General features: G+C 47.6%; 1 protein-coding gene across 2 annotated transcripts in view; it reads right to left on the bottom strand.

Annotated features, from left to right (window-relative positions):
• The window catches only part of DCUN1D2 (defective in cullin neddylation 1 domain containing 2), a 62,700-nt gene that overhangs the window by 17,191 nt on the left and 31,611 nt on the right, over positions 1 to 13,898 (bottom strand). For both annotated transcript variants that reach the window (XM_075336641.1, XM_075336642.1), the window contains exon 3: positions 3,710 to 3,878. In XM_075336641.1, the coding sequence (XP_075192756.1) occupies positions 3,710 to 3,878 (169 nt within the window). The remainder of the gene's footprint in view (positions 1 to 3,709; positions 3,879 to 13,898) is intronic.

The following is a 13,898-nucleotide window of genomic DNA, read 5'->3' as shown; positions in this document are numbered from 1 at the left end:
GGACAACAACTGATCTTAAAATACGCTATGGAGAAGGCGTAAAATAGCATACATGTTTGGACTTCAATAAAAATACTTTCCATTTACATTAATTGTGACCTGGACCTGCTTTCTATCCGCTGTATATGGAGAGACCCATTCCAAATTGACACAGACAATTGTGCAGCAAAGTGCTAATCAGTAGGAATGTAGATATATCTTCAAAAAAAGAAGTTTAAATGCTTTTTTTAGAACATAAACACAAATGTAAAGGTATACAATTCTTGAACGCTGATATAGACAATCAACACTTGGGATCAGTAAGGAACAAATTTCTTCTTTTAGGACACATTAGTTCATGCATTTTTCCAACTATACTAACTATAAGATATCAAGGTCCTGTTGATCTATAGACGAGACTAGCAATAAAATTCAGCAAATACACAATGGAGCTTTGCTTGTAAGACACCTATAATACTGAAGGGCATACACTAATGGGGTGCCTAGTAGGGCCTGTCCATAATACACGTTCTTTACCGGATGAGCAGTGTCTGTGGGCATGTGGTGAGGGCAGCTACATTTTATTTTACTATCTTCAGTCTAGAAAGTCCGCAGCCGTGCCCCAATATATTCAGAAACTTCCAGCAGTTATCTGTCACTGTTATATATGGGGACTTGTTTATCTGTATTAGTTACCTGCTGTTTTTCATTAAATCTTCATTTTTTTTATGATTTTTAGATGACAATTTAGTGTTTTTAAAACCAATAGTTTTCTACAATGCATTCAACTACAAGATGGGTCATAATGCAGGGCATACATACACTACAGTTCAAAAGTTTGGGGTCACCCAGACATTTTTTTCTTTTCCATGAAAAATCATACTTTTATTTATCAAATGAGTTGCATAATGAATAGAAAATATAGTCCAGACATTGACGAGGTTAGAAATTATGATTTTTACTTGAAAATAATAATTTTCTCCCTCCCACTTTGCTTTCGTCAAAGAATGCTCCCTTTGCAGCAATTACAGCTTTGCAGACCTTTGGCATTCTAGCTGTTAATTTGTGGAGGTAATCTGGAGATATTTCACCCCATGCTTCCAGAAGTCCCTCACACAAGTTGGATTGGATTGGCTTGATGGGCACTTTTTGTGTACCATACGGTCAAGCTGCTCCCACAACAGCTCAATAGGGTTGAGATCTGGTGACTGGGCTGGCCACTTCATTACAGATAGAATACCAGCTGCCTGCTTCTTCCCTAAATAGTTCATGCATAATTTGGAGGTGTGCTTTGGGTCATTGTCCTGTTGTAGGATGAAATTGGCTCCAATCAACCGCTGTACACAGGATATGGCGTTGCAAAATGGAGTGATAGCCTTCCTTATTCAAAATCCCTTTTACATTGTACAAATCTCCCACTTTACCAGCACCAAAGCAACCCCAGACCATCACATTACTTCCACCATGCTTGACAGATGGCATCAGGAACTCTTCCAGTATCTTTTCAGTTGTTCTGCATCTCACAAATGTTCTTCTGTGAGATCCAAACACCTCAAACGTCGATTCATGTGTCCATAACACTTTTTTCCAATCTTCCTCTGTCTAATGTGTTCTTTTGCCCATATTAATCTTTTCCTTTTATTGGCCAGTCTCAGATATGGCTTTTTCTTTGCCACTCTCCCCTGAAGGGCAGCATCCCAAAGTCTCCTCTTCACTGTAGACGTTGACACTGGCGTTTTGCGGGTATTATTTAATGAAGCTGCCAGTTGAGGACCTGTGAGGCGTCAATTTCTCAAACTAGAGACTCTAATGTACTTGTCTTGTTGCTCAGTTGTGCAGCAGGGCCTCCCACTTCTCTTTCTACTCAAGTTAGAGCCTGTTTGTGCTCTCCTCTGAAGGCAGTAGTACACACCGTTGTAGGAAATCTTCAAGTTTCTTAGCAATTTCTCGCATTGAGTATCCTTCACTTCTAAGAACAAGAATAGACTGTCGCGTTTCGTTAGCAAACACAATGTAGCATTAGAACACTGGAGTGGTGCTTGTTGGAAATGGGCCTCTATACACCTATGTAGATATCGCATTAAAAACAAGATGTTTGAAGCTAGAATAGTCATTTACCACATTAAATAGAGTGTATTTCTGTTTAATTTAATGTTAGCTTCATTGAAAAGAAATGTGCTTTTCTTTCAAAAATAAGGAAATATGTAAGTGACCCTAAACTTTTGAACTGTAGTGTATGCGGACCCCTAAAGATACAACACATATGCAGTACATCTGCATAGATGATGACTGTGCTTCAGTTTGTGTGTATTAATCACTCTACCCAGGCGCACACACTCTATAGCTGTCTGGTAGAGATAACATTATTACGGTGCCACATACAGCATGCACACAGAAGGGACCATCTGGGTAAAGTCCGTCTGTTGCACCCATAGTACATTTTATGTCTACCTCACTGCAGTCTAGTAATCGGTATTCAATAGAACCCATTTCTAGAGATGTACCGTTTGCAGCTCAAAATTAAAAGGGTTTTTCCACTTTCAGAAAAGTGGACTCCAAACTAAAGAAAAATAAAAAAAATACAGCAGGTACTCACCCTCCTCCACTGCTTGGGTCTCAGCTGCATTGGTGATGTCATGTCTACAGCAAGTAACACCACTGTAGCCAATCACTGAGCGCAGTGTGTACCTCAGCCCAGCCGGTGATTGGCTGCGTGCTGTCAACGGGACAGCACTGCTGCAAGCAAAACACCAAGACCCAAGCAGCAGTGGACAGCGGTGGTAACACAGGAGGGTTTGGAGGCCACTTTCCTGAAAGTTAAAAACCTCTTTAGTGTTAGTGGTTTTACTATATGTAATAGGTTAAAGTGTGATGACCAGCGTCACCTACTGATGGTACAAATGTATTTTATTAGATTTTATTAATTTTACTAGCTGTAGTACCCGGCGTTGCCCGGGATAGTAACTGTCTCTCTCCCATTCTCTGTCTGTGTGTCGCTGTGTGTCTGTCTCTTTCCCCAGTCTGTCTGTCTCTTTCCCCAGTCTGTCTGTCTCTTTCCCCAGTCTGTCTGTCTCTTTCCCCAGTCTGTCTGTCTCTTTCCCCAGTCTGTCTGTCTCTTTCCCCAGTCTGTCTGTCTCTTTCCCCAGTCTGTCTGTCTCTTTCCCCAGTCTGTCTGTCTCTTTCCCCAGTCTGTCTGTCTCTTTCCCCAGTCTGTCTGTCTCTTTCCCCAGTCTGTCTGTCTCTTTCCCCAGTCTGTCTCTTTGCCCGGCTGTCTCTTTCCTGGGCGGCTGTCTCTTTCCTGGGCGGCTGTCTCTTTCCTGGGCGCCTGTCTCTTTCCTGGGCGGCTGTCTCTTTCCTGGGCGGCTGTCTCTTTCCTGGGCGGCTGTCTCTTTCCCAGTCTGTCTCTCTATGTCTGTCTGTCTTTTTCTGTCTCTCTCTATCCGTCTATCCTATCTTATACTAACAGTTTAATGGCTGCAGGATTTTTGTAGAGTAACTGGAAAGCACGGGGTTAAATTTTCCCGGCCAAACATAGTCTATGACGTTCCCTGAGTCACATGGAGTGTCTGTGCAAAATTTCGTGATTGTAGATGCCACGGTGCGGATTCCTTTAGCGGACACACACACACACACACACACACACACACACACACACACACAAACACACAAACACACATACACACATACACTCAGCTTTATATATTAGATAGAACTGAACCGCAATACACACCCTAGTTCTGTCATGCCGTCTACAAATTCCTTTTTACTAAATTCACATTGTGTAGCAGCTCTGAACTTCCATGCGATGACCAATACACTCGTACTTGCTGGATCCAAATGCAAGTCATCGCAGAACAATTGGATTCCGTCTATTCCTATTTTATTTTCATCTTGAGGGTCTGGAATGAAAAAAAACAAAACAAATCATGTTCTACAAGCTATCCATAGACATATAATAGCAGTCATAGGGCACAATAGTGTACAGGCAACCTCTCTCAGCCGATTCTTTAGAGCAGTCACAAGTAACAGCATTGTCTGATGGATCCATACGGAAGCTCTAGTCATGGTTCATTCACAAGCAATATGGCCTACATTATCCACAGAGCAGCCTCATAGTAAACACTATACGTAGCTGTGGCTTGGAATACTTTAAGGGGCTATTTTAAAGACTGAAACATTGATGGGCTATCCTTAGGACTTGTATATTTAAGGACAAACCCCATAGATCCTTCATTTCGCTGGCTAATTAAAAGGGCACTGGAAGTTAGATTTCCACAATCACTGACAACCTATCCGAAGAGTTGGACATCCCAGGAAAATCCCTGTAATGTGAATCTGTTCTACGATGAAATCAATATCAGTATAGGTTGAGCACATCTGGTTCTCAGAATTACATCAATCAATGCTAAGAATTTAGGAGAAATGTTGCATAACAAAGAGTTAAATTGTTTATTTCACTTACAAAAGAAAGAAAGTAGCTACAGAACCCAAAAAATATCAAACACACAATACTCAACTATTAATACCACTGCCAATGCAATGCTAATGCTCTTAATGTCACACATCTCGGGAGCATTGCAGAGAAAAGCAAAAAAAAGGTTGGCCACTTATGAGGATTTCTACAATTGGGTTTCATTGCAAATATTGAAGTGTTTGGCGCTTACAGGCTCTTAGCATATCACATTCAACTGAAATGTAGACTGTGGTTTTATATCAGTTTCGTGGAGCTCACAAAAACCCAGAACAGACCGTCCAAATGAACTCACTGACAGATTGTCAGTTAGAGGTCGTCACTTTCTCGTATTAGTGCAGCTTTCCTCTCATACTGACCTAAACCTGTGTCTATACAACGGCCAGTTGGGGAGAAGCATGTGGCCAGCCTAAGGCTGCTGGTGGAGGGGCGTGTGGCCAGCCAAAGGCTGCTGGTGGGGAGCATGTGTGGCCAGCCAAAGGCTGCTGGTGGGGAGCATGTGTGGCCAGCCAAAGGCTGCTGGTGGAGGAGCAGGTGTGGCAAGCAAAAGGCTGCTGGTGGAGGAGCATGTGGCCAGCCAAAGGCTGCTGGTGGAGGAGCATGTGTGGCCAGCCAAAGGCTGCTGGTGGAGGAGCAGGTGTGGCAAGCAAAAGGCTGCTGGTGGAGGAGCATGTGTGGCAAGCAAAAGGCTGCTGGTGGAGGAGCATGTGTGGCCAGCGAAAGGCTGCTGGTGGAGGAGCAGGTGTGGCAAGCAAAAGGCTGCTGGTGGAGGAGCATGTGTGGCCAGCCAAAGGCTGCTGGTGGAGGAGCATGTGTGGCCAGCCAAAGGCTGCTGGTGGAGGAGCATGTGTGGCCAGCCAAAGGCTGCTGGTGGAGGAGCATGTGTGGCCAGCCAAAGGCTGCTGGTGGAGGAGCATGTGTGGCCAGCCAAAGGCTGCTGGTGGAGGAGCATGTGTGGCCAGCCAAAGGCTGCTGGTGGAGGAGCATGTGTGGCCAGCCAAAGGCTGCTGGTGGAGGAGCATGTGTGGTCAGCCAAAGACTGCTGGTGGAGGAGCATGTGTGGCAAGCCAAAGGCTGCTGGTGGAGGAGCATGTGTGGCCAGCCAAAGGCTGCTGGTGGAGGAGCATGTGTGGTCAGCCAAAGGCTGCTGGTGGAGGAGCATGTGTGGTCAGCCAAAGGCTGCTGGTGGAGGAGCATGTGTGGCCAGCCAAAGGCTGCTGGTGGAGGAGCATGTGTGGCCAGCCAAAGGCTGCTGGTGGAGGAGCATGTGTGGCCAAAGTCTGCTCGTGGAGGAACATGTGTGGTCAGCCAAAAGCATGCTGGTGGAGGAGCATGTGTGGCCAGGCAAAGGCTGCTGGTGGGGAGCATGTGGCCAGCCAAAGGCTGCTGGTAGTGAAGCATGTGGCCTGTCAAAGGCTGCTAGTGGAGGGGCATGTGTGGCCAGCCAAAGGCTGCTGGTGGAGGAGCATGTGTGGCCAGGAAAAGGCTGCTGGTAGTGGAGCATGTGGCCAGGCAAAGGCTGCTGGTGGAGGGGCATGTGGCCAAGCAAAGGCTGCTGGTGGAGGGGCATGTGGCCAGCCAAAGGCTGCTGGTGGAGAACATGTGGCCAGCCAAAGGCTGCTGGTGGAGAGGCATGTGGCCATCCAAAGGCTGCTGGTGGAGGAGCATGTGGCTGGCCAATGGCTGGTGGAGGAGCATGTGGCTGGCCAATGGCTGGTGGAGGAGCATGGCCAAGCCAATGGCTAGTGGTGGAGTAGGAGCATGTAGCCAGATAGGTCATCACCCTCCTCCAACTGTAAAACACCTCACAAACGAAATCTGTTTTCTACTGGAAGAGGCTGATGGATGTGGCCCTCCACCAGCAGTGCTGGCCAGTGTCTGAGGAAAGCTGCACTAACAAGAATCCATCAGTGAGCTCATTCCCACAATCTAACAGGAGGGTTTGTAACTCTCCTTTATCTGATCTCCTGTCGGCTGATTTATGAGCGCACACTTCATTAATCCAAAACCAGATTTTGAACATTTGGGATCTGTGACTAATTAAAAAGAACTCTGTAAAAGTTATGAACTAAAGTAATTTTGACTTTGTTTTGGAAAATGTTGTTCTATACTTATGTAGCAAAAGTAAGCCATTATAATTTATAATTTTTTTATTAAAACACAACAATAAAAGCAAATTTTAAATTTTGTTTTATATATCTCAACCGTAATATGTCTTATGTATAAATACTGTACTAATATGGGAAGGATTTTAGATTTCCACATACCTACGTTATACTAACAGCAGCAAGCATTTTTAGTACGGCAATACGGTTAAAGTGATACCCAGCTTATATCATTTTTTCAGTTTACATCACCTTACAATTTTTTATTTTAATTTCCACCATGTTTTGAGAGACATAACTTTTTTTCTATTTACAGAGTTGAAGTAGGGCTTGTTTTTTTTTTTTGCATAGAAATTTTGAATACAGAAAAATCTCATCAGTTATTTGAGTTTTTTTGGGAAGCGGGATGAACAAAAATGGCAACCATCTATTAATTTTTGTGGCCTGCACAGTATGGGATAGACTATTGATAATAGCTGTCAGTGTGTACACAGCGTTAAGTACCGTATTTTTTTTTTTTTTTTAAGCTCAACTCACATGCTGCGGCCTCTGAAAGCCGCACCGCAGGTCAGTGTTTGCTGAGAGCCGCACACGCACAGTGGCATGGGATTTCTAGAAATCCCATCCACTCTGCTTGTACTGCACATTGCAGCGTTTTGGACGCAGCTAAAACATGCTGACTCCAAAACTCTGCAAACACTGATTGTGGGCACGCAGGGAACGGAGGAAAGGGAAGGAGATTTTTTTTTGAGTATTACTAAAAGAAGGGTACAATACTACAGGGCACAAGGATGAGCACAATGCTACAGGGCACAAGGATGAGCACAATGCTACAGGGCACAAGGATGAGCACAATGCTACAGGGCACAAGGATGGGTACAATGCTACAGGGCACAAGGATGAGTACAATGCTACAGGGCACAAGGATGAGCACAATGCTACAGGGCACAAGGATGAGCACAATACTACAGGGCACAAGGATGGGCACAGTGCTACAGGGCACAAGGATGAGCACAATGCTACAGGGCACAAGGATGAGCACAATGCTACAGGGCACAAGGATGAGCACAATGCTACAGGACACAAGGATGAGCACAATGCTACAGGGCACAAGGATGAGTACAATGGTACAGGGCACAAGGATGAGTACAATGGTACAGGGCACAAGGATGGGCACAATGCTACAGGGCACAAGGATGGGCACAATGCTACAGGGCACAAGGATGAGCACAATGCTACTGGGCACAAGGATGGGCACAATGCTACAGGGCACAAGGATGAGCACAATACTACAGGACACAAGGATGAGTACAATGGTACAGGGCACAAGGATGGGCACAATGCTACAGGGCACAAGGATGAGCACAATGCTACAGGGCACAAGGATGGGCACAATGCTACAGGGCACAAGGATGAGCACAATACTACAGGACACAAGGATGAGCACAATGCTACAGGGCACAAGGATGAGTACAATGGTACAGGGCACAAGGATGAGTACAATGCTACAGGACACAAGGATGAGCACAATACTACAGGACACAAGGATGGGCTCAATGCTACAGGGCACAAGGATGAGCACAATGCTACAGGGCACAAGGATGGGTACAATGCTACAGGGCACAAGGATGGGTACAATGCTACAGGGCACAAGGATGAGTACAATGGTACAGGGCACAAGGATGGGTACAATGCTACAGGGCACAAGGATGAGCACAATGCTACAGGACACAAGGATGAGCACAATGCTACAGGGCACAAGGATGAGCACAATGCTACAGGGCACAAGGATGAGCACAATGCTACAGGGCACAAGGATGGGTACAATGCTACAGGGCACAAGGATGAGTACAATGGTACAGGGCACAAGGATGGGTACAATGCTACAGGGCACAAGGATGAGCACAATACTACAGGGCACAAGGATGAGCACAATACTACAGGACACAAGGATGAGCACAATACTACTGGGCACAAGGATGAGCACAATGCTACAGGGCACAAGGATGAGCACAATGGTACAGGGCACAAGGATGAGCACAATGCTACAGGGCACAAGGATGAGCACAATGCTACAGGGCACAGGGATGAGCACAATATTACAGGGCACAAGGATGAGCACAATGCTACAGGGCACAAGGATGAGCACAATGGTACAGGGCACAAGGATGAGCACAATGCTACAGGACACAAGGATGAGCACAATGCTACAGGGCACAAGGATGAGCACAATGGTACAGGGCACAAGGATGAGCACAATGCTACAAGGCACAAGGATGAGCACAATGCTACAGGGCACAAGGATGAGCACAATGCTACAGGGCACAAGGATGGGCACAATACTACAGGGCACAAGGATGGGCACAATGCTACAGGGCACAAGGATGAGCACAATGGTACAGGGCACAAGGATGGGCACAATGCTACAGGGCACAAGGATGGGTACAATACTACAGGGCACAAGGATGAGCACAATGCTACAGGGCACAAGGATGAGCACAATACTACAGGGCACAAGGATGAGCACAATGCTACAGGGCACAAGGATGGGTACAATGCTACAGGGCACAAGGATGGGCACAATGCTACAGGGCACAAGGATGGGCACAATGCTACAGGGCACAAGGATGAGCACAATGCTACAGGGCACAAGGATGAGCACAATACTACAGGGCACAAGGATGAGCACAATACTACAGGGCACAAGGATGAGCACAATGGTACAGGGCACAAGGATGAGCACAATGGTACAGGGCACAAGGATGGGCACAATGCTACAGGGCACAAGGATGGGTACAATACTACAGGGCACAAGGATGAGCACAATGCTACAGGGCACAAGGATGAGCACAATACTACAGGGCACAAGGATGAGCACAATACTACAACGCACAAGGATGAGCACAATGCTACAGGGCACAAGGATGGGCACAATGCTACAGGGCACAAGGATGGGCACAATGCTACAGGGCACAAGGATGAGCACAATGCTACAGGGCACAAGGATGAGCACAATACTACAGGGCACAAGGATGAGCACAATACTACAACGCACAAGGATGAGCACAATACTACAGGGCACAAGGATGAGCACAATGCTACAGGGCACAAGGATGGGCACAATGCTACAGGGCACAAGGATGAGCACAATGCTACAGGGCACAAGGATGGGTACAATACTACAGGGCACAAGGATGAGCACAATGCTACAGGGCACAAGGATGGGTACAATACTACAGGGCACAAGGATGAGCACAATGCTACAGGGCACAAGGATGAGCACAATGCTACAGGGCACAAGGATGAGCACTATGCTACAGGGCACAAGGATGAGCACAGTGCTACAGGGCACAAGGATGAGCACAATACTACAGGGCACAAGGATGAGCACAATACTACAGGGCACAAGGATGAGCACAATACTACTGGGCACAAGGATGAGCACAATGCTACAGGGCACAAGGATGGGTACAATGCTACAGGGCACAAGGATGAGCACAATGCTACAGGGCACAAGGATGAGCACAATACTACAGGGCACAAGGATGAGCACAATGCTACAGGGCACAAGGATGGGTACAATACTACAGGGCACAAGGATGAGCACAATGCTACAGGGCACAAGGATGGGCACAATGCTACAGGGCACAAGGATGAGCACAATGCTACAGGGCACAAGGATGGGTACAATGCTACAGGGCACAAGGATGAGCACAATGCTACAGGACACAAGGATGAGCACAATGCTACAGGACACAAGGATGAGCACAATACTACAGGGCACAAGGATGGGCACAATGGTACAGGGCACAAGGATGAGCACAATGGTACAGGGCACAAGGATGAGCACAATGGTACAGGGCACAAGGATGAGCACAATACTACAGGGCACAAGGATGAGCACAATGGTACAGGGCACAAGGATGAGCACAATGCTACAGGGCACAAGGATGAGCACAATGCTACAGGGCACAAGGATGAGCACAATGCTACAGGGCACAAGGATGGGCACAATACTACAGGACACAAGGATGGGCACAATGCTACAGGGCACAAGGATGAGCACAATGGTACAGGGCACAAGGATGGGCACAATACTACAGGGCACAAGGATGAGCACAATGCTATTGGGCACAAGGATGAGCACAATGCTACAGGGCACAAGGATGAGCACAATGGTACAGGGCACAAGGATGAGCACAATGCTACAGGACACAAGGATGAGCACAATGCTACAGGGCACAAGGATGAGCACAATGCTACAGGGCACAAGGATGAGCACAATGCTACTGGGCACAAGGATGAGCACAATGCTACTGGGCACAAGGATGGGCACAATGCTACTGGGCACAAGGATGGGCACAATGCTACAGGGCACAAGGATGTGCACAATGCTACAGGGCACAAGGATGAGCACAATGGTACAGGGCACAAGGATGAGCACAATGGTACAGGGCACAAGGATGAGCACAATGCTACAGGGCACAAGGATGAGCACAATGGTACAGGGCACAAGGATGAGCACAATGCTACAGGGCACAAGGATGAGCACAATGCTACAGGGCACAAGGATGAGCACAATGGTACAGGGCACAAGGATGAGCACAATGCTACAGGGCACAAGGATGAGCACAATGCTACAGGGCACAAGGATGAGCACAATACTACAGGGCACAAGGATGAGCACAATGCTACAGGGCACAAGGATGAGCACAATGGTACAGGGCACAAGGATGAGCACAATGCTACAGGACACAAGGATGAGCACAATGCTACAGGGCACAAGGATGAGCACAATGGTACAGGGCACAAGGATGAGCACAATGCTACAGGGCACAAGGATGAGCACAATGCTACAGGACACAAGGATGAGCACAATGCTACAGGGCACAAGGATGAGCACAATGCTACAGGGCACAAGGATGAGCACAATGCTACAGGGCACAAGGATGAGCACAATGCTACAGGGCACAAGGATGAGCACAATGCTACAGGGCACAAGGATGAGCACAATGCTACAGGGCACAAGGATGGGCACAATACTACAGGGCACAAGGATGGGCACAATGCTACAGGGCACAAGGATGAGCACAATGGTACAGGGCACAAGGATGGGCACAATACTACAGGGCACAAGGATGAGCACAATGCTATTGGGCACAAGGATGAGCACAATGCTACAGGGCACAAGGATGAGCACAATGGTACAGGGCACAAGGATGAGCACAATGCTACAGGGCACAAGGATGAGCACAATGCTACAGGGCACAAGGATGAGCACAATGCTACAGGGCACAAGGATGAGCACAATGCTACTGGGCACAAGGATGAGCACAATGCTACTGGGCACAAGGATGGGCACAATGCTACTGGGCACAAGGATGGGCACAATGCTACAGGGCACAAGGATGTGCACAATGCTACAGGGCACAAGGATGAGCACAATGGTACAGGGCACAAGGATGAGCACAATGCTATTGGGCACAAGGATGAGCACAATGCTACAGGGCACAAGGATGAGCACAATGCTACAGGGCACAAGGATGAGCACAATGGTACAGGGCACAAGGATGAGCACAATGGTACAGGGCACAAGGATGAGCACAATGCTACAGGACACAAGGATGAGCACAATGCTACAGGGCACAAGGATGAGCACAATGGTACAGGGCACAAGGATGAGCACAATGCTACAGGGCACAAGGATGAGCACAATGCTACAGGACACAAGGATGAGCACAATGCTACAAGGCACAAGGATGAGCACAATGCTACAGGGCACAAGGATGAGCACAATGCTACAGGGCACAAGGATGGGCACAATACTACAGGGCACAAGGATGAGCACAATGCTACAGGGCACAAGGATGGGTACAATACTACAGGGCACAAGGATGGGCACAATGCTACAGGGCACAAGGATGAGCACAATACTACAGGGCACAAGGATGAGCACAATACTACAACGCACAAGGATGAGCACAATGCTACAGGGCACAAGGATGGGCACAATGCTACAGGGCACAAGGATGGGCACAATGCTACAGGGCACAAGGATGAGCACAATGCTACAGGGCACAAGGATGAGCACAATACTACAGGGCACAAGGATGAGCACAATACTACAACGCACAAGGATGAGCACAATACTACAGGGCACAAGGATGAGCACAATGCTACAGGGCACAAGGATGGGCACAATGCTACAGGGCACAAGGATGAGCACAATGCTACAGGGCACAAGGATGGGTACAATACTACAGGGCACAAGGATGAGCACAATGCTACAGGGCACAAGGATGGGTACAATACTACAGGGCACAAGGATGAGCACAATGCTACAGGGCACAAGGATGAGCACAATGCTACAGGGCACAAGGATGAGCACTATGCTACAGGGCACAAGGATGAGCACAGTGCTACAGGGCACAAGGATGAGCACAATACTACAGGGCACAAGGATGAGCACAATACTACAGGGCACAAGGATGAGCACAATACTACTGGGCACAAGGATGAGCACAATGCTACAGGGCACAAGGATGGGTACAATACTACAGGGCACAAGGATGAGCACAATGCTACAGGGCACAAGGATGAGCACAATACTACAGGGCACAAGGATGAGCACAATGCTACAGGGCACAAGGATGGGTACAATACTACAGGGCACAAGGATGAGCACAATGCTACAGGGCACAAGGATGGGCACAATGCTACAGGGCACAAGGATGAGCACAATGCTACAGGGCACAAGGATGGGTACAATGCTACAGGGCACAAGGATGAGCACAATGCTACAGGACACAAGGATGAGCACAATACTACAGGACACAAGGATGAGCACAATGCTACAGGACACAAGGATGAGCACAATACTACAGGGCACAAGGATGGGCACAATGGTACAGGGCACAAGGATGAGCACAATGGTACAGGGCACAAGGATGAGCACAATGGTACAGGGCACAAGGATGAGCACAATACTACAGGGCACAAGGATGAGCACAATGGTACAGGGCACAAGGATGAGCACAATGCTACAGGGCACAAGGATGAGCACAATGCTACAGGGCACAAGGATGGGCACAATGCTACAGGGCACAAGGATGAGCACAATGGTACAGGGCACAAGGATGGGCACAATACTACAGGGCACAAGGATGAGCACAATGCTATTGGGCACAAGGATGAGCACAATGCTACAGGGCACAAGGATGAGCACAATGGTACAGGGCACAAGGATGAGCACAATGCTACAGGACACAAGGATGAGCACAATGCTACAGGGCACAAGGATGAGCACAATGCTACAGGGCACAAGGATGAGCACAATGCTACTG

This window comes from Anomaloglossus baeobatrachus, chromosome 2 (assembly GCF_048569485.1).
Source record: "Anomaloglossus baeobatrachus isolate aAnoBae1 chromosome 2, aAnoBae1.hap1, whole genome shotgun sequence".
Taxonomy (NCBI): Eukaryota; Metazoa; Chordata; class Amphibia; order Anura; family Aromobatidae; genus Anomaloglossus; species Anomaloglossus baeobatrachus.
Note: the sequence above shows the minus strand (reverse complement) of the source record. Positions and strands in the feature narration are given on the sequence as shown.